This window comes from Pteropus alecto, unplaced genomic scaffold (assembly GCF_000325575.1).
Source record: "Pteropus alecto unplaced genomic scaffold, ASM32557v1 scaffold23, whole genome shotgun sequence".
Classification (NCBI taxonomy): Eukaryota; Metazoa; Chordata; class Mammalia; order Chiroptera; family Pteropodidae; genus Pteropus; species Pteropus alecto.
In genome coordinates this window covers 3,836,682-3,858,674 of record NW_006435837.1, presented here as the reverse complement: position 1 = coordinate 3,858,674, position 21,993 = coordinate 3,836,682, and the positions used below count along the sequence as shown (strand labels likewise).

The 21,993-nt window shown below is 37.7% G+C and overlaps 1 protein-coding gene across 3 annotated transcripts in view; it reads right to left on the bottom strand.

Annotated features, from left to right (window-relative positions):
• MAP3K15 (mitogen-activated protein kinase kinase kinase 15) overlaps positions 1-21,993 on the bottom strand; it is an 85,200-nt gene that overhangs the window by 33,769 nt on the left and 29,438 nt on the right. For all 3 annotated transcript variants that reach the window (XM_015589167.2, XM_025046601.1, XM_025046602.1), the window contains exons 6-11: positions 21,777-21,883; positions 12,578-12,748; positions 8,439-8,551; positions 8,046-8,205; positions 4,956-5,106; positions 3,346-3,453 (exon numbers count right to left, since the gene is read on the bottom strand). In XM_015589167.2, the coding sequence (XP_015444653.1) occupies positions 3,346-3,453; positions 4,956-5,106; positions 8,046-8,205; positions 8,439-8,551; positions 12,578-12,748; positions 21,777-21,883 (810 nt within the window). The remainder of the gene's footprint in view (positions 1-3,345; positions 3,454-4,955; positions 5,107-8,045; positions 8,206-8,438; positions 8,552-12,577; positions 12,749-21,776; positions 21,884-21,993) is intronic.

The following is a 21,993-nucleotide window of genomic DNA, read 5'->3' as shown; positions in this document are numbered from 1 at the left end:
AGAGAGAGAGAATGAATGTGAGTGTGTGAGTGTGAGTGTGAGTGTGTGTGTGTGTGTGTGTGTGTGTGTGTTAGTTCTCCCACCATCTATAGCCACCAGGGAAAAATGCAATTTTGTGTAGAGAAATGTCATCTTACTCCAAGCAAATATGCTTGCTTTCACAATCTGCAGAATTTCAAAACTGTAAATGAAGGCAAAAGCAAAGCTTCATCTCAGAGAAAAAAAGCAATTTATATTTCTCTCAGACATTTGCTCTGACAACTATAAGTACTTGTGTAAAACATTTCATCAATCAAGGAAAACTAACATTTGTTGCTTATATAGTTCTTTTCCATTTCTTATTATGGACTATATACAAACAAAGTAAAACATTTACAACTAGCAAGATATTATATATACCAATGGAAATTTCCATTAAAGGTCGGCAACCATTATAGGATTCAAATGAAGTGGACAAAGATTGTAGAATTCCATGAGACTAAAATCAGTTCGCTGTAAAAGTATGGAGTCAATTTAGTAGGATTAGTTTTTTCTGCAACTCCTTGTCAAAATATGAGGTGTTTTGTACATATATCAATGGAATAGTGAGACTGAAGATCAGAATTTTGAAAATTCTCTTGTATCATAGTGGCATCAATGACACAAAGAAAATAAGCGATGGTGGTCTCTAGTACAAGAATTCCAACACTGAGAACTTGGTGCTTCGTGGAGATAGTATCTGGAGAGGGGCACAAAGGGAGCATGAACAAGGCTTTGGTGGGTGGGGCCTGCTGATGCCTCCTTCTTGACCTGCACTGGGTACCCAGGTGTGTTCACTTAGTAAAAACCCATCAAACTGTACATTTATGATTGATGTACTTTTCTTTGTATATGTTGTACTTCAATAAAAGGTTAAAAAAAACTCAAAGAGGCAAATTTAATAGAAGATGAAAGCATTCTTCAAATGCTATATACCTGTATGAACAGCATGTATTTTATCATAGCTTTAATTTTTCTCTTTAGCACTCAAATATTTAAGGTACACAGTGCAGGAAGAAAAAAGCCCCAAGCACATTATGGCAGCTCATCTTCACTAATGGCTGCTGACTCTATTATCAATGAAAAGGTTGCTGCACTGTTAAATACCAGACAAGGTTAATTAGCTTAAGCTTATGTCATGGACTGAATGATTGTGTCCCCGTAAATTCATTCGTTGGAGCCCTAACCCCTGGTGTGATGGTGTGAAGTGGGGCTTTTGGGAGGTGATTAGGTCATGATGGTGGAGTCCTCAGGACTGGAGTAGTGCCCTTTTAAGAAGAGACAGGAGAGAGTTTTTTTCCTCTCTCTCTCCCTCCCTCCTTCCCTCTCTCACTCCCTCCCGCTTTTTCCTCTCCCTCCACCATGTGAGGACACAGCAAGAAGACTACTATCTGCAAACCAGGAAGTGGGCTCTCACCAGAATCAGATCATGCTGCCAACCTGATTTCAGACTTCCTAGCCTCCAGAACTGCGAGAAACAAATTTCTGTTGTTTAAGTCATCTAGTCTGCGGTATTGTTACAGCAGCTAAAACAGACTAAGACAACTTAAGATATCATTTATGACTATTTCTTTTTTTATACTTTAATAAAGTGTAACTGATATACGAAAAAATGTACATATTTAATATGCATAATATGATAAATTTAAACATATGTGAACACTCATAACATCATTATCACCATCAAAATAACAGACATATCCAAATGTCCTTGTGTCCCTTGGTTTTTGCTTTTGTGTGTGTGTATACACATATAATACGGAATTTACCCTCTTAACAAATTTTGAAGTGCACAATACTGTATTGTTAACTCCAGGCACTATGCTGTATAGCAGGCTGCCACAACTGATTCATCTAGCATAACTCCAACTTTATACTCATTGAACAATGGGAAGTTGTATCATAACTATTTCTGATAAGGAATTTCTAATATGACTTTGAGCCTCTGCTTATTCTCCAATGTTGCATTTTATTTTTTAAAATATTGCTTACTTTCACCTGATTATTTGCTTACATACTTGTTTCCAGGAAAAAAATAATCCTTCTTTGCCAAGTTAATGGCAGAACTCTCTCCATACTCCATGAAAACATAGACATAGCAAACAGATCTATCTAATGCACTTGTCAAATGTGCTATATCTTTTTATTACTACAAAATATTTTATTTACAGCTTAAGGAAGGCAGTCAATAATACTGTAATAACTATACTGTAATAACTAATCAGGGTATCTCTTCGTAAATTATATAAATATCTAACCACTATACTGTACATCTGTTTCTAATATAAAATATTTAATGTCATCTCTAATCGAAAAATTAAAAAATATATTTTATTAAAGGAAAAAGCTAGTGAAATACTTTAGACACATAGAAATGAAAATATAGCTGTTATCATAAATCATTAGGCCAGGCCCAGCATTTCTGTAATCTCTTTAATGGGCAATTAAATTGTTTCCTTTTCCTTATTGTTGGTGTGATTATAAACTGGAAAGGTACAAATGTGACAGCAGCTAATGAAATTTAAACGTGTGTAATCCTGAATCTGGCAGGTCCATTTCTAGGAATCTCTGATCCTGAAACACCTACACAAGCATGGAAGGGTGTATCAACGTGTCTACCATTGGCTAGAGTACAAAACTAAGACCTAAACGTGCATTAGCAGGAAAGTGATAAAATAAATTATGGTTCACCCATACCCAGAAATGCACCACATGATACGGGAATATCAGGAATACTACACTTAAAGAATCAGGTGTATCGGTGTGTGCTATATAAAAACCTGTCCATATATCAGTTAAAAAAGAGCAAGTTGCAAAATAATGAATATATACTATATGATCTCACTTTAATGACAATGCTTGTCTCAAATATATGTATTACATATTAATATATATAATGCACATGTTATATATACATTAAACACATACAAACGAGTTTAGGAAAAGGTATAGGTGGACAGCCACCAAATCACTGGAGATGGGAATGGGGACCAGGTTTGGGGGAATTTTAGGGACTCCCCCTTTATTCCCTATGTACTTCCTCATGGTTTAACTTTTTAACAAGCTTATATTCATTCATGTATATACACACATACATACATACATACATACATACATACGTATATATACATACACACACATATAATGGAAAAACTTGCTTCCTTTCTTTCATCTGTGATTATATTCTCATATACTTCCATAACTCAGAAGTGAGGCACAGGTGCCTGCTCCTTCAAGTCCTACAACAAAGACTCCTCTACTTGAAAATCAAATCTTTGATTAAATAATACAGAATAAAGAGAGAGCTGTTGGTGATTCTTTTCTTACCATTTCTTCGGATGAGACATACCACAGAGAAATCATCCTAGCCTCAGCTTCACTGCTTACAGAGATGTACGAAGGCTGGTAGACATTGGTTGGTTCTATCACCAGAACCTAAAAGAAGGACAGATTTCTGTAATGCATAGAAATGTATAACAGGTTACCCTGCCCAGTGAGGAAGTGGGAAGCTGTACTCTCCACAAGCGCTCATGAAGTACCTATAGTATGCCAACACTGCTCTAGGACCCATGGACACAGCAGCCTACAACAAAAGTCCCTCCCTTCAGGAGGTCTTTGCTCTGTTGCGGCAGAGGAACAAACAGATTGATAGATTGGGATATGCAATATGTTATTATAGAGATCTGAAAAAATAAGGCAGAATAAAGGTGAGAATTGGAGGGGGGGCATTTCTTTAGACAGGGTAGTCAAGAAAGGCCTGCCCGAGGAGATAAGAAAAAAGAGGAACACTACAGTTTTTGAGAGAAATGAAAAAATAAGCTGAGAGCACAGGTAGATAGCAAGTCTGTAAAAAATGCAGGGGGATAAAAAGTGAGGTGACATTCCATCAGCAATGTTTGATTTTGTTGGGGTAGAGAGGGAGGGAAGGAGAGAGGAAGAGAGGGGGAGGAGGTGAGGAAGAAAGTGATGGAAAGAGAGAGAATAAATTTCCAAAGCAGATAAAGTAACATGTTTAAAATTGCTAAACGAGAGTACCTGAGTGTCTGTTCCGTTATTTTTTTGTACCTTTCAACAGGTTTGAAATATTTTGTAATTAAAAGAAGATTTTAAAACTTATTACCCCGGAACAAAATCATTATCATAAACATTTCAAATAACTTAATCCTTTATTAGCTGTTTAATGAAAATCTTGAACACCACATGTTCACAAAATCTTATGGTATAATTATGAAACACAATTAGCTAAAGTTCAGTTTTCAGGATGCTTAAATATCTTATTTATGATTCCTTATAAGATGGTCATATAATTAAAATAAAAACTCAATGAAAAGATTAAAGCAATTTTACTTTTCAATAAAGTTTTAAAAAGTAATTAGTGGCATTGGAGGCAATCCAAAGCTCGACAGCAAACAGCTTGAATTCCAAAATTTCACTATTAGTACTGCATTGTTTTTGAGTAGGGTTTCTCCAACTTGACACTACTGACATTATGGGCTGGATAACTGTCTGGGAGATGGGACTGTCTTGTGCATTGTGGGATGTTTAGCCACATCCCTGGCCTCCACCCAAGGAGCTGACAGTTACAACACCTCCCCACAACTGTGACAATCAAAAATGTCTTCAGACATTGCCAAATGTCCTCTGGGGAACAAAATCACTCCTAGCTGAGAACTATTTTAGAGAATACAGTACTTGTTTTTAAAAATCTACGTATAAGGAGACCCGTGAAACTGAAACCCCTGTTGTTCAAGGGTCAACTGTATAGTCAACTTTTTCTAGTGAGTTGATCTATCACCAGCAGATTTTACTAAGACTGATGGATATTCTGACTTTTTAAATTACTCTAAGGTTTTCTTCCTTTCAGAGTATTCAATAATTAGCACCAATCCCCAGTTTCTTTTTTTTTCTCTTAAAGAAATATATTTAGCATATCTTACGGGAAATCTGAGTCCATTAGTAACTTGATTTGTTGCCTCAAAAATCATATCTAACCAGAAGTTAAGCCGTTCTTGCTTGGGTGAATGTTCGATAACGGGTTTCTTGAAGCGCTCAATTAATAACAAATTCTGAACTACAGATCGCAGGTACCTAGAAAAATCACAAGCACCAATAAATTAGATTCCAAAAGAAACTGAATTCAATTCTATTTCTTTAAGTTTCCCGAAAATTACTTAAATTCATATTGTATAGCGAGTGCTTCTTAATCATTTGGCGGCCACATACTTAAAGAAACCCAAACAGTAGGCAAAATAAGTTTGTCCAACAAAATCATGCAACGTAGCTTTTTACCAACATTGGGCTAAACCTCATTTTGGTGCACAGTGTTCAAAAAACAGAGATTGGCGAGCATTTACTATCTTAAATAACAAGAGCAAGTAGTTTGAAGTTCAAAACAATTGCAAAATGACAAAATTTCAAACTCACTGTCTTTTTCTTTTCTAATTCAACTTTTTTTTGAAATAACTGTAGATTTACATATAGTTGCAAGAAACAATACAGAGAGACTCATGTACCCCAATGGTAACATCTCGCCAAATTCTAGAACAATATTGCAACCAGAATCCTGACATTGATACGGCCAAAAAAGAAAACATTTCCATCACTAAAAGGATCCCTTCTGTTTCCCTTCTATAGCCATGCCTACTTTCATCTCATCTCCATCTCCTCCTTGACCCCTGGCAATCACTAATGTGAAATTTATTGTCTTCTCTTTTTAGAAAATTAGATCTGCCCATGTAGACTTTGATGTTATGAGATCTTGAATCTAACCACACCTTTATTGTCTTCAGACAAATCGAACTTTTTGAACATAGCTGCCAGGCAGTGGTGGTCATATTTTCTCTGATACAGAATGGGGATGTTTCTGCTGAAAGCATCAGAGTATTATTTTGCCCTCTGAGGATAAAGTCTGGAGCTATCCCGGGAAGATAGATAAGTTAGAGTCTGACTTGCTTGGGTGCTGTGCAGTAAAGGATTAACTCAGCAAGCCTGGGCTGTCCAAACTCTACACTTTCCAAAGTAATGTCTGGCTCTTGACTGGCTTCTGGAAGGTCATCTCTAAGCCCTTCAGATATCTTGCCTGCTAAGAGTCTTTTTTTCACTTGGGGCTAGGGTCATACCACATAGTTTATGCTAACCAACACGATTCATGGTGGGAGCCTTGGGCCACATTGTTATCAGTGTGATTTCCAGAAAGGCTGGGAACTCAGTGACCAAAGTTAGCTACATGGATGTTCTATGCCTGTATGACTGACCCCCAATGAAAACCCTGGACACCAAGATTTGGTGAGCTTACCTGGTTGGCAATATTTTGTGCATGTTGTCACACATCACTGCTGAGACAATTAAGCACTGTCCATATGACTCCAGTGGGAGAGGACAACTGGAAGCTTGTGCCTGGTCTCCCCTGGACTCTGCCATATGTGCCCTTTGGCTCTGATGATTTTAATATTTATACTTTTTACTGTAATAAGCCATTACCATGAGTATAACGGCTTTTCTGAATTCCATGAGTCCTAGCAAATCATGAACCTAAGGGTGGTCTTGGACTTACAGCAATAGGTATCAACCCTATAAGTCAGCTCAGGTGTTGATGTAATGGGAATGTATTCAAGCCTTGAGTCTGATCCCGACAGAGTCAGTTAAAATCAGGATTCTGGAAATAGCAGCCACTCCAGGAAGGCTGGATGCTCAGCCTGCCCCTGTGTTCTCTCGGCCTCAGAGAACTTTCCAGAGGATGATACGGTTTGTGGACCAAATTTAAGTCTTTCAAACTGGAAAGAAATGGGGTCAAACTAGATATGACTGAAGAGAATCCTACCTCTTGGGAGTCCAGCCTGACTCACTGGGCTGGGAAATAAAGGGGGGCGCTGATAAAGATGGACTGTTAGTGTAAAGTAATTTTTAAAAAATTATACAAGTAATCCAAACACATTTTCTGACAAAGCAGAAAATAGAAAAGAGAGGGAAAAACAGATTGAAAACTTATAAGGCTATCACCCTGAGATAACCACTGTCAATATTTTGGAGAAAATCCATCATTCATTATTTATTCATTACACAAATATCTACTGAGCATCTATTATGAGACTATAGCAAGATAGTCTCAACAAGATAACCACAATTCTAATGGAGCATAATATCTATTGGGAAAGTAAGATATTGTCTAATCCACTGAGACCTTTCTCTGAGTCACATACCAAACACATATTTGTAATTAAAACGAGTCCATACAAAACATTGGTTCTCAAAGTGTGGTCCTCAGACCAGCAGCATCACCTTGTAATTTGTAAATGCAAATTCTCAGGCCCCACCCTAGACCTTTTGAACTAGAAATCCTAAGGGTGGACCCAGCAACCTGTGTTTTAATCAATACAGGTGATTCTGATACATGCCAAAGTTTGAGAAGCACCGATATAGAAAAGTATACCCTGCAGCTGGCTTTTCTTATTCTATGATAAACCATAAATGCATTTCCACATTCCCAGGTATTGTTTCTTGCACATTTTTAATGACTACATAATGGGCTAGCCTATGGCCACTGATGTGTCACATTTTCTCCACCACATACCTATTACTAGCCTTTTAGTTCCAGTCTTCATTTGTAATGAACACCATTTTCTTGCTGTGTATTTTAGCTCTACTACCTGCTTTTCACAAATACAGGATATGTACTAGTACTAAAGAATGTTTTGCCCTTGAGGACCTAGATGACCTGAAGAAATTAATAGGACTGAGGATTTCATCTTGGAGATGTAGCATGTAGCGATATATCGTGTGTGTGTGTGTGTGTGTGTGTCCATCTGTCTGTCTGTCTTTCCCTCCCTTCACACAAAACCAAGTGATCCCTAAGAGCTGTTCTTTCTGCATCAACTTTGTATTAATGAAGAAGCCAGAAGGAGAAACATAGAAATTCTTATTTATTCATTTATTTATTTTTGCATTTACACCTTTTCTCCCTGGCAGAAACATTTTAGAACAAGATCAGATTTTCAGATGGGTAATGACAACATGCAGATACAACTCACCAGACTGGAGGTTTCAGTTTGAACAAGATCTCTGCTGCCTGGATGGCCTTCCCGACATCACTGGCCAACATGCTGACATTGAAGAACTGACCCACATCCCAGTAATTGTCCATTTTCTCCAGGCTCCCTTTTCTTCCCAACAAAGTATTCAGCTGGATACCTTAAGAATTTGAATTTTAGATAAAGTTATTAAAAAATATTTCTAGTTTCTATCAAATTATGCAAGCCTTTAGCTAGAGAAAAAGTGGGTATCTTATTTTGGCTACTATCGCAGGTGTGCCATCAGAGAGTAATTGTTCCTTTTGAAATACAATGCCAATTATTTGAACGTAATTTTTAATGCTGAACTTGTGTTACCAAAGCATCAACATCTGCAGTAATAAATAGCTTTACCTATTTTCCTTAGTTCCATGGATGTTTCAAATTGTTGTCCAGCAACTATCAGTAAAATTGCAAGGTTAATTCCCGAATAAAGAGATGACTGGAGCTCGAATCCTGTGCGATACCTACGATTACAGAACCAACAAATTCTTATTATATCATCTTATTATGGTAGAAGAAAAAAATGTGTAAACAATAGTATAAACCAATGTTCTCATAAAAATTTTTACTACTCTCACTTATTGGTTTCCAGCTTCCTCCACCTCCCATCTTTACAAAGAGCTACATGCAATACTCAAATAGCTGCTTTAAAATGTCATAATTGCAACACAGTAAATTATACTAGGGAGTTTTAGAATTTTTCATCAGGTTTTTAAAAAAATAAAACCGTGATCTTCATATAAAGAAACTATATTAAAGTGCACAAAAGATATTTAAAACCTATTATAATCCTATCCTCCAAAGGAGACCACAATTTGATGTCCAAATCTCATTTGTAGGGTTAGGCTCCATTTCTACATTGATTATTTTTTATTACATAGAAATTGCATTAATTATGGGCTATTTCTCTGCAGGCTATTTGTTTGTATCACAAAATAGAATTGTTTTTTTCATATATGAAGCAGTATTGCCAGAATCCTGGATCTCAAAGAGATAAAGAGCAGTGGCATAAACTGAAAGAAGGGGCAGGGATCTATTACATTAGAATAGAAAACAAGATATGAAACTGGGAATACCTTTTTTAAACCAGAAGGTTAATAGTGCTATTTTTAATTCTCTTTTTATTCTATGCATAAAAAGTTTCTTTCTCTTCTATGTGTATGAATATAATGATCAGAAAAAAAGAATATGCTCAATGAAGTAGTGACACAAAAATGTCTTTAAGTAGCACAGTTCATATCAAGGACTTGCAAACCCAGTCATTTTATCACTGGTGTGACAAATTACACACCAACAAAATACTGATTGTGGAAGGGAGAACTTATCAATTAAGGTAGCTAAAATTTGGTTTTATGAACTTTAGGGAATAATACAAATACCATCAGATAGACCGGAGAACACCAAGAAAGTCCCTCCGACTGCAGCCAACAAAATTCCAATAAAATTGAAAAACCAATCCTCGTATGTTTTGGGGATTTTAAATTCCATATCCTATTGTCTTTGATTTTTTTTTCATTTTCCTTTACTATGAAAAGTAACCAAGAAGAGAGCAGACAGAGAGACTTCTCTATACCACTTATCTATAAATCAAACAGGCCCAGCTTAAGGGCAGACAAAACTTGAACTTAGATTCAGGATTACAGTCCTAGGTTTGTGATCTTGGACTATCTCCCTGAGCAACATGTTCCACATCCATACCTGAGGGCCTGGGTTAGACTATCCCCAAGGTCTCACTGGAACCAAGATGCCCTGACCAGAAGACTAAGCTTCATTTGCTCCTGTACCCACTGCCACTACCTTCTGAACTGGATAAAGAAAGGCTCCTATGACTTTCTTGAAGGAACCACAGGTAATAATTTCCTGACCTGGGAGTTGAATTCTAAGCCACAATGGTGGGAACACAGCTTCCTATTTTGGCTGTACCAAATGTTAATTTCCCTTCCTTACCCTTCCCTTCAACACTCTGAGTGACTCTTCCTGACCATATAGTGCATTAGGTACTAATAAAGATTAACTAAGGACACAAGGTCCTTGCCCTCCAAGAACCTATACTATGGTAGAGGTGACAAGATTCACACACAACTAGTGAAAATATAAGAACAAGTGTCATAGTATCCTAAAACCACACAAATTCAAGTCTAGGAGGACTCACCTAAAAAGGTTGGAGATATGGCATGAAGATGGGTAGAACTGTAACAGCAGAGATTTGGAAAGGGAACCCCCCGCATAGAAAGGGGTGTGAGCAAAGATGGGAGTTTGGGGAGCTCCTATGGAACTTCGGTTTAGTTGGACATATATCAGGTCATGGGGAACAGGACTAGAGGTGGGCTGGGGAAAGTTTACAGAATACCTAGAATTATAATCAAAGTTTGAATTTGTATTTAGTAGGGAGTGGGGAGCCATGGTGGGTCTTTGAGCTTTAGGAAGAGCAAGGTGTCAATCAATGAAAGATAGACTGAAGAGACACCAAGCAGGGAGCCTACTTGGGATACTGTTAGGACATTCCTGGCAAGAAAGTAAAAAAAGACACTAATTGGGGGTGGCGGTGATGGGAAATTGGCTTGGAGTGAGGGAAGACTCATGGAAGGGGTGGAATTGGGAACTGACTGTATGGTAAGATGAAGTGAAAGTTATCAAACATTAACCAAAAGATTAAGCCTAGGAAGCTAAAGGATGGTAGTAAGAAAGCAAGGCATTGGAAGTCATACCTTGTGGAGATGAAAAAATGACTTGAGCCTTGGACATGTTTAGTCTTAAACACCAGCACCATCTTGAGGTAGAAGAGGTATGCAAAGAGGGAACAATGAGGGGCCACAGTTTAGGGTAGAGGTTGAGCTGGAGATCCCTGCCTAAGGATCCCAAGGTGTGAGAGTGGCTGGAATCACCAGGGAAGAGTGTATGGACTGAGAGTAGAGGACAGAGGACAGAGCCCCCAACATGCATGGAAGGAGAAGAGGTGGAGAGAGAAGCAGCAGTTAGAATTAAATGACAGTGGAACAGCAATGCCAAGAGCTCTTGTGATGGAACTGGATGATGTGGGCTATTGGCTCCACCTTCAAAATATGTTTGGGTTCTGACTTACCATTTTCATTACTACCACCCTGGTTCAAGCCACTATCAGTTTTCCCCTGAATTACTTCAATAGTCTCTCACCCCCTGCTTCTGCCCTTGTCCTTGTGGTAAACTGTTTAATGATCACAAATGTCTTCCATCCCGCCATGCACACACCTTTGCAATGCAGCTTTGCCATTTCTTCCACCCACGGGTGGAGTCTATTTCTCCACATAATTTACTTTGAACAATAGCATGTGGCAGAACTGACCTTACATGAGTTCCTGATCCTAAGCCTCAAGAGGCTTTGTGGCATCCATCTCTTAGAATGCTGCCTGCCATGTAAGAAAGCTGGTCTACCAGGATTAGAACCACATGACAGAGAATGGAGGCTCACCACCGGCATCAGCTGGCAAACAAGTATCAGACCATCTTAGACCTTTCAGCCCTGCTGACTCTCCAGCTGACTGCAACTCTGGCAGTGAGGCCAGTGCTTTAGGAGTGGAACCAGCTGAGGAACTGCCTGGCCAATCCACAGAATCATGAGAAATTATAAATCATTTTTAAGCCAGTAAGTCTTAGAGTTGTTATGCAGCAAATGATAGCTGATACACTCCCTAAAATGTATTATTTGCATAATAATGAGAGTACTTCAGTTAAAATTCAAGTCAGATCTTGTCACTCCTCTGCTCAAAACACCCCAATGTTGTATGATCTCACTCAGAATAAAAGGGTCATCTTTGTTCCTATTTCCTGCAATTCTCTGCTTGCTCATGCCTACCATGCTTCTTCCTCGGGGTCTTTGCCTTTGCTATTCCTTCCTTAGAACACTTTCTCCACGGTGTTTATCATTCCCTCATCACCTTCACATCCTTATCCGCCTTCACTGACCACCCTACCTAAAACTGCAGACAACTCCTCCCAACCCTCCTTTTACCCCTCCCTGCTTAACTGTTCCCCATAGCCTTCACCATCAGCTCACGTTCTATATATTTTACTTTGTCTGACTTCCCTTACCAGCAATGCAAGGTCCATGAGGGCAGGGATTCTTATCTACTGTCTCTATCCCCACCACCTGGAAAAGTTTCTGGCATACAGTAAACCCTCAATAAACATTGGGGAAATAAAGGAATGACTAGCTCACTGAGAAGATAAATACCCTGACAGCAGTAGAACAAGGTTCTGGATGAAGAGTACTATGCCTTCTATAAATGAGTGAACTTGGGGGGAAGAATGTCACCAGTAGAAAACCCTGTTTCTAATGATTTCCTTTGGGAAAATGGAATGTGGAAATCCCCAAACCACATTTATGGCATTTTTTTTTCACTGCCAGCAGATAGGCAAACACACAGACATAGGAAAAAGACCCAGATCCTTAGCTACTGCAATTCTCTTCTTTGCAGAGATGCACATGCTACTGACTAAGGATAAGAGTTTACCACTCAATGGCACTGTCTCGGCTGGCAGAATCTTTGCAGTCTGAATCCAAAAAGATGTCCTTGTAGATCCTTCCACACAGGCAGAACATGTCGGGGCTTGGGCGGTCACAGGTGTGCAGAACCTGCAGCATGACTTTCAGAGCCTTCTCACGGTCGCCTGTACTGTTTCTCCTGAAAGATTTGTGTGATAAGATCATTTATAACTGAATCAAGACACAGGAGTATATATGCATTCATTCTGTGAAGGGCTGGGTATAAAAATACTGTACTTTAGCAGAAAAAAAATCTAAATTAATTTCATTTTTCATATTCAAATGTAACAACTGCTTAAGATTCACACAAGGAAATCTCATATAAACATATTCAGTCCCTACTTGATCTACTCTCTTTAAGTTAGACCTAGGCTGTGGCTAAAACCATAAGAAGACCAATGTATTTAGAAAGACAGAAAAAAAATAATATGGCAGCCTCTTGTAGCTGGATGGAGAGCAAGGATTTCAGAAGCTAAGCCTGAATCATGAGAATGAGATAGTTTGATGAAAGGTTATTTAGAAAAGTGGCAGGGCCCCCAAACTCAAAGCCAAGATGAATTTAAAAAATTACCTTGGCAGTCCTTGACCGGAAATGCCTTGCCATCCTCAGACAGCATAGGACCTTAGTAATTCCTGTTTTCCTATCTCATGTTACACCCACCGGAACAGGAAATTTAGGAAATTATTTCTATATTCACAAATCACAGTCTTCTCTATCACTAGATTATATGGTAAAATTTTTATTTTGCACACAGGAAATGCATTCTTTAGACAGTTGTTAAAATAATTTTTGCCACAAAATAACCTGAGTTTGTGGCTGTGAAATATTAAAAGTGTTCCATCAGTAGTAGGGACTGATTAAATCAAGTATGGCAAATGATATTATAAAGTGTTAAACATTTGTAAAAAGCAATGAAACAATTTCTATATAATACTGTTATGGACAGATCTTCAGAACATATTAAGACAAGAAAGCAAGGTGTTGAATATTGTACACAGAATGCTACCTTTTTATTTAAGGGGGGATGTGACTACATATATGTATCTGCTGAATAGTTGTTTCAAAAAAAAATCATATCAGAATCTGAAATAAATGTCCACATCTAACTACCAACTTACAGACAGAAAAGAGGACAGACGAACTTACTAAACCTCACCACAGGGATACGATCAGCAAAATTTAGCACTTTGGAAACTGTACAGGCCAAATGCTTCTTCAAAAAATAAGACAAAGAAAAAAATAAGAGAAGGGGAAACCTATACACTAAAAAAAGACTTAAAAAGTCGTATTAACCAAATGCAATGTATAGACCTTGTGTGGACTGTGATTCAAACAAACTCACTGTATTTAAAAAAAAAAAGACAACTGGGAAAAACTGAACACTGATATTAAGGAATTATTGTTAATTTTTAGGTATAACATAATCATGACTATGTTTATAAAAGTGTCTTTAACCTTTAGAGACACATACTGAAATACTGAGGGATAATATGGCATGTCTTTGCTTCATAATAAATACAGTGTTGGGGTATGAGGGTGTGGGTGAGCAAGAAACAAAACTGGCTGCGCAATGATAATTACTGATGTAGATAAGGGTTCATGGGGTTCATAGTATTATTTTCTACTTTGAATATATTTGAAATTTATATAATAAAAACAAAAAAATACAATGTACCCATCCTGACTCAATGATTCCACTTCTGGAGTCTATAATATAGAAATACGTATATTTTCAAGAATTTTAAAACAAAGATGTTTATTATGGCATTGTTCGTAAAAGTGAAAAACTGGAGGTGATCTAAATGTCCATTAACAGAAGAATGGTGAAACATACTACTTTTGATCTGCAGTTTGGAATTCGAGGATGCAGAAGTCCGATTTAAGTTTTACATGGATTTTCGACTACACAAGTAGTCAGCAACCTTAAGCCCCAAGTTGTTCAAGAGTCAACTGTATTTTGTAAAAACCAAACTATGGAGTATCACGCAACCCTTAGAAAGAGGCAGATCCGTATGTAATTATATAGAACATCCATAACAGTTCATGAAAAAAAAATTGCTGAACTAAATAGCATGATCCCATTCTTTGTAGTAAACACTATTTACACGTTTATGAGCAGAGACAAAAGTCTGAAAGGATACACATTAAATTGTTCAAAAAAATCATTGCTGGGCTTTGTGCAAGGTGTTCCTTTACTAATAACTATTCTAATAAATGAATAAAGAGATTACTCTTTTATTTCTTGGCAATTATACAACAGGCTCTTTTATGCTTTCTTTTCTGAGGACCTGTACCTCAAGAAACACTGCACCATCCAAGAAGGCAGATTAGTACCTAAAACAGCCCTTCTCAACGGGTTCTCCTAGAGAATTAAGCCCTAGAGAAAATTATTTGATTGAGTGACCATTTTCTCCATTCTCCCAAAAATGGTACACGGCCAGCCCCATTCTGGATGCACATTATGAATTCATTTAATTGATACAATGGATACCTTAGGGCATTAGGGCTTTAATTCTCTTTTGGAACCCAACATGGGTTGAAGAGGGCTAATCTAGACACTTGGTGTTCTGGAAGCCTGCAATAATTAAGCCTGCATTTCAATTCTGACTTTTTCTATTTTCTACCTTGGTCTTGTACTGATATATTTGATCTTTCCTCTCTTTGTCCACAGACTAAAATTTTACCAGCCTGCAAACCAGATCTCGATGAACAGCCCACCCATGATATTCTTTAATTTTTAAGAGCCAATAAATATCAACCCAACTCAAATTTACTAAAGGATATAAATAATTTCTAGAGTCTATGGCAAGAAAATGAAAAAGATTAAAACTTTAATGAGGTACAAAATTTCTATATTTATTGTGAGCCAACTTCTGAGGTGTGAAATACTCAGGATTCAGGAAAGAATGTACTTAACTTTTAAATGTTTAATTATTGATATGAGTTCAGATTTGTTTGGTTTTCTTTAAATCAATTACGTCGAGATTTTCCTCATATTTTTTTCATTAACTTGAAACTTTTGTTACTCAAAATAAAAGGTCTTTTGAGGATAAAACAAAAAAAAAATCGAACATTTGCAAAAATGTAAAAGCAAAGACATTTTCATCTTAAAAGCCCTTTTAAGACAGGTGCTAAATAGCTAATCCTTTAGTGGTTAATAATCTATTTTCAGATCTGCTTATCATTTTCAGATCCCAAAGTATCCAAGAAAAAGCCTATAGATAAAAACTCCTATGTTTAATCAGTCCAGCAACATCTGTTTCTGACAATAGGCCATTTCACAATTTAAGAGATGGGAATGATCTAAGATAGTGAGGTCTTAACCTTGGCTGCATATTAGAATGCCCTGGGGAATTTTAAAAACCCTTGTGTCCAGGCTGCACTTCAGACCAATTAAATCAGAATCTCCAGAGATGAGATCCAGGCATCATGTTTCTTATCTTGGACATTCTGATTCACTACATCTGTATCACTGCTAAATCCACTGATCAATTCTCAGCCTTTGTCTTATCTGAACTACCAGCAGCATTTGACAGTTAACCACTCCTTCCTCCTTGGACCACCTTCTTAAGTTGGCTTGCAGGACACTAAGCTTTCCTGGTTTTCCTTAGTCTAATTTTCTGGTTCCTACTCATTTCCCTGATCTTTTAACACTGGAGCATGCCTAGACACAAACCCTTGGACCTTTCTCTTTATCAGTAACAATACTAAATCCCTTACTGATATCATCCAGTGTCATGATTTTTCAAACCATTCTGATGACTCCTAAATTTCTATTTCCAGCTCAAAGCTCTCCCTTAAACTCCAGATTTGCATATCCAAGTGCACTCTTGACATCTCACTTGTGTCTGATACCTCAAACTTAACATGTCCAAAACCAAACTCTTGACTGTCCGATCAAACCTGTCTTCTCACAGTCTTCTCTGCATTATTTAATAATGGCTACTCCATTTTCCTGTTTTTCATGCCAAAAATGTTGGAGCCATGCTAGATTCCTCTAAAACCCTTTACTCAATCAACAAATTCTGCTGGCTTTTATTTCAAACCATACCCAAAATTGGCATACTCCTCATGACTCTCGCATTTACCACTCTGGTCCAAGTCACGATTATTTCCTGCTTCCACCCTCACCACTCTAAATCTTTTCTTAACGTAGCAGTCAGAGTGATCCTGCTAAACCCTAAGTAATATATCATGTCACTCCTCTACTCAAAACTCTTCATGCAAATTATCTATCTGATAAGGGGTTAATATATAAAAAATATATAAATATATATGTAAAATATATAAAAAACTCATACAACTCCACATAAAACAAAATCTGATTTAAAAATGGGAAAAGGATCTGAATAGACGTTTCTCCAAAAAAGACATACAGATGGCTCACAGACAGAGAAAAGATGTTCAACATCGCTAATCATCGGAGAAATGCAAATCAAAGCCATGATGTGCTATCACCTCACACCTGTTAGAATGGCTATTATCAAAAAGTCAACAAATAACAAGTATTGGTGAAGATGTGGAGAAAAGGGAACTCTCATGTACTGTTGGTGGGATTGTAAATTGGTGTGGCCACTATGGAAAACAGAATGCAGGTTCCTCAAAAAATTAAAAATAAAATTACCGTATGATTCAGCAATTTTATTTCTGGGTATTTATCCAAAGGAAACAAAAACAATAATTTGAAAAGATATTTGCACTCCCATGTTCACTGAAGTATTATTTACAATAGCCAACATATGGAAAAAAACTAAGTGTCCGTCAATAGATGAATAAAGAAAATGATATATACACAATAGAGTATTATTCAGTTATAAAAAAAAGAAATTTTGCCATTTACGACAACATGGATGGACCTTGAGGGTATTATGCTAAGTGAGATAATCAGACAGAGAGAGACAAATACCATCTGATTTCACTTTATGTGGATTCTAAAAAAAGATAAAAAGAAAACTGCCAAAGGCAGAGGGTGAGAGGTGAGCAAAAAGAATGAGAAGTGTCAAAAGATACGAACTTCCAGTTATAAAATAAATAAGTCTTGGGGATGTAATGTACAGCATGGTGACTATAATTGATAATACTGTATTGTATATTTGAAAGTTGCTAAGATCATAAAAGGTCTCATCACAAGAAAAATTTTAACTATGTGTGATGATGGATATTAACTAGATTCATTGTGGTGATCATTCCACAATACATACAAATATTGAACCATTGTGTTGTTTATCTTAAACTTATATACTATTATATGTCATATATATGTGCTTACGTATATAAATATGTGTGTGTATGTATATAGATATATAAAACAACTCCATCAATGGCTCCCATCTCAGAGCAAATGCCAATTTTCTTAAAATGGCCTACAAGGTTCTACAAGATCTGGTTCCCAGTTATTTCTCCAACCTTATTTCTTACCACTCACTCTTCCTCACCTACTCTGTTCCAGCTGCACAAGCCTCTCGGCTGTTCCCCGTGCTGATCCCTCTACCTGGAATGCTCTTCACCCATATATTTACATGGTATGTTCCCTCATCTCTTCCTGATCTTTCCGTCATGTCATTCTCTAGTAAGTGAGGTCTTCTCTGAGCATTCAATTTATAACTGCAACCTCCCTGCCCTACTAGCCATCCCTATAGTCTTTTTAAATTATTTTATTTTTTTATTGTCCCTCCTTCTCATTACACAATGTAAGCTCTGAGAGAGGGATTTTATTTTTCTGTCTGGTCTGTTTTCTGCTGTGTCTCAGTGCTTAGAAGTGGAACTTATACAAAGGAGGTACTCAATAAACGTCTGTTAATGACAAACTGAGCAAGTCTAAATGTATTGACATGGAAATATCTCCAAACATTGATTACTAAGTGAACAAAGAAAAAACAGAACATATCCTAAATGTTCCTGTATTTTAAAAACTCTGCAGTATGACATATTTTAATAATATGTAAATGCATAGAAAACTGTCTGAGAGGATATATGCTAAACTGACAAAAGAGGTCACTTTTGGAATTTGAGTGAAATCAGAGATTGGAATTCAAGGGACAACTGCTTTTTTTTTTCAAAATTTCACAAAAATATGCAAACATATTTATATAGCATTTACTCAATAAAATGCACAGAGTAAAATCAGAACACTGGACTGGGAGGGAATCATATAAAGCGAGATTCTGGTTATTTTTACATCATTTACTACCCATTTAAATTTTGAGCAAGTTACTTATCCTTTCTGTGCCTCAGTTCATCATCTAAAAAGTATGTTTGACTTTGTTTACCTAACAAGGTTACCATGAGCTACAGGTCTGCCAGAGTATTGATTTGTCACTAACCATCCTGTCTGTCTGCCTAAATTTTCTATATAGCATGTCTGTAAGATAAAGTTCATAGTGTAAGAGACAGATAAGAGTTCCAAAAAATCTTTCTCCTAAGCCAGGCCTGAGAATTAACAGGCAAAAAGTCTCTAAACTAGTGTCCTTCCTAGAACAAACTTTATCTTAGGTTGCCCATCAAAAAACCTTTTAAGAGACTTCTTCCAATTAAGATATAGAAGAATATGAAAGGCCTTCAACTCATGTGGTAACAATAACAAACACAGAAAACAAAAATGATGCTGACTAGAAAGAACTTTCTTGATTAAGTGATTTCCAGAGAAAAATAAACCTTTTAGAAGTGAGCAGAGAGCCATGACAGCTTCCATACTTGGGTACCTGATATAGGTACTGGTAAATAGAGGAAACAGCCTTTGATAGAAAAACTTCACAAGGACAAGGACAAAATCAGCCAGGCTTTGGATAACAGTAATGAGCTGATAGGACAGAATGGAATCTGGAAGGGTCTCCAAGCAAAACCAAATCACTTTGCATAACAATTCTCTTGAATTTTGCCAAGAAAGCCACAGTGAAGGAGAGGCGCACAAGCTCTTTGGTGCATGATTCCAGCCATTCTGCTTCCAAATAGAAAGCTATCACACGCATTATCACAGCACTTGGATTCTGGAAACAACCTAAAGATCTACCAGTAGTAAAATGGATAAATCAATTGTGGCATATTCCATACAACAGAATACTCAACAGCAATGAGAATGAATGAACTACTGATACGTCCGACAATACAAATGAACCTCACAAACATGATGCTGAGTGAAGGAAGCCACACACAAAATAGTACGTACTATGTGACTCTATTTATATAAAGGTTCAAGGACAGAAAAAACTCATCTATGGAGACAAGCACTGCACAGTGGTTGCCTATGGAGGGGTGGGGATTGCACGCAAAGGGGCACAAAGGAATTTTCGGGGGGGGGGGTGGATGGAAATGTTTTATACTTTGATAAAGGTGTTGTTTATATGTATATATCAAAACTCATCAAACTGTATAGTAAGTGCTATGCATTTCACTACCTGTACATTTTATTTCAATATGAGAGAGAGAGAGAGAGAGAGAGACAGAGACAGAGACAGAGAGAGACAGAGAGAGAGAGAGAGAGAAAGAGATGTGACCTCTTCTGTTTACGAGACTTCTAAATCTGTGGGCTTCTGTGTTGCTGCTGTCCTGCAGATACTGCCAATAGCAGGCCCACAGTCTGTAGCCTAATCCAGCTGCTGAAGCAAATACAAGCCTCTGAGAAACCAGACACAAGAGTCCTCTGACTCAGGTTACCTCCAACCCTCACTTTATTTATTCCCTGTGGAAAGTGTTGGCCACGGAAGGTTGATGAGGAGGTGCCAGAACTCTTTGGCTCTCAAGCCAAGTTTGAATTCCCTCCCAGAGTTTTCTGCTGTATGAGTCAATATGACCATTCTTGGCCCCAGCAGAGGACAGGCCCAGTGGGAAGTGTATCTATCTGGGCACAGTTCTCACCGTAGTCACCTAATGCTGCTCCTCTTCCTATATCTTTTCAGGGGAGGAAAGGAGACTGTAGGATGAAGACATTTAGGCATCTGGGATTTTCTGAGGTTGGATATGGCAAACTCCTAGTTATCCTCCAAATCCATAGTAGCTGAGTTTGGATGGTACATGGCTGCCCAGCTAGAGACTACATTTCCCAGCTCACCTTACAGCTGGATGGGATCATATGACTATACTCTCTCCAGTGGAATGTGAGTAGAAGTAGCATATGCAAATTTTACTCACTTTAAAGGAAATTGCTTGCCCTGGGGTCTACTCTTTCCTCCCTTCCATAGGCTGGAACACAGAGTAACAGTGACCTAACTTCAACTGAAGTAGAGGACTATACTCTCAAAAATGAAAGAGCTACAAAATGTTCAGAAGCTAGGTCCCTGTACTTTCTGGAGCAGCGCTATGCCACTAGCCTGGTCCACTCACCTCTAGAATGCTATGTGAAGGGGAAATTTCAGTCTAATTTAAATAATTGCATTTGGTGTCTCTTTGTTACAGTATTTTAGCTAATACCCCTATCATATAACCTTTTAAGGCTCATGGTCTCCAGGCCTGAATTTCCAAGTCTTACATATTCTACCTAGCCTAGTAATTAGAATTCCAAAGTTCACATTATACTAGTACATAAGGACAGCACCCTCTTTTCCTATCATACAATGTCAATCTTGTTGCTTAAACTAGTCCCCCCCAGTCTACAAGACACTATAAACTCATTATTCATGTATATAAGATCCTTTCAAGACATGGTCCCACCCTCCACACTGAGCCTCATTGCATGCATTTGCTTCACCTGTATCTTGTGACCTGGTCACACTGGATGTTCCCTGAAGGCACAGTACACATGAAAAACTCTATGCTCACGTTTCTGTTCTGGCCAAGTGCAATGACCTTTTCACCACTCCCATCCCACACTCTCTCTCCTACCTATGAGTTAATTCATGCTAAGTCTTCAAAACCTAGCCCAAAGACCTCAGAAAACTCCCAAGCAGAATGACTTCCCCCCTCTGCTATGCTTCTACAGCACTTTGAACAAACCTTCATTAAGACAATTATGGCTCTGAGCTAGAGCAATTTAGTTACATGGCTAATCTCACAGCTAGAACATGTTCCAAAGATGAAGCCTCTGAAGACCAATACCATGCCTTGCCCATTTTCATAACCTTGGCATTGAGCATATAATCTAGTTCATATTCAATGAGCACTGAACGAATGAAGGAAGCAGAATTTAACAGGTAGCTTGTTTCAAAACTCTACACATAATCATCATTCTTACCTGTTCAGTGCAAATGCATAGTGGAATTTAATATTATGTTTGTCAGCCAAATCACACGTAGGCAGCATTTCCAGTGTTTCTACCAGCTTCACCATTGCATCATAGTCCTGTTGGCAAAAGATCCCAAGGTAAGAAAGAGAGGAATCACAGATCTTCAGAGATTTTTCCGAACAATTATAAAAATGAGACAGCCTAGGTGTTTCAGTATAAGCCTTTC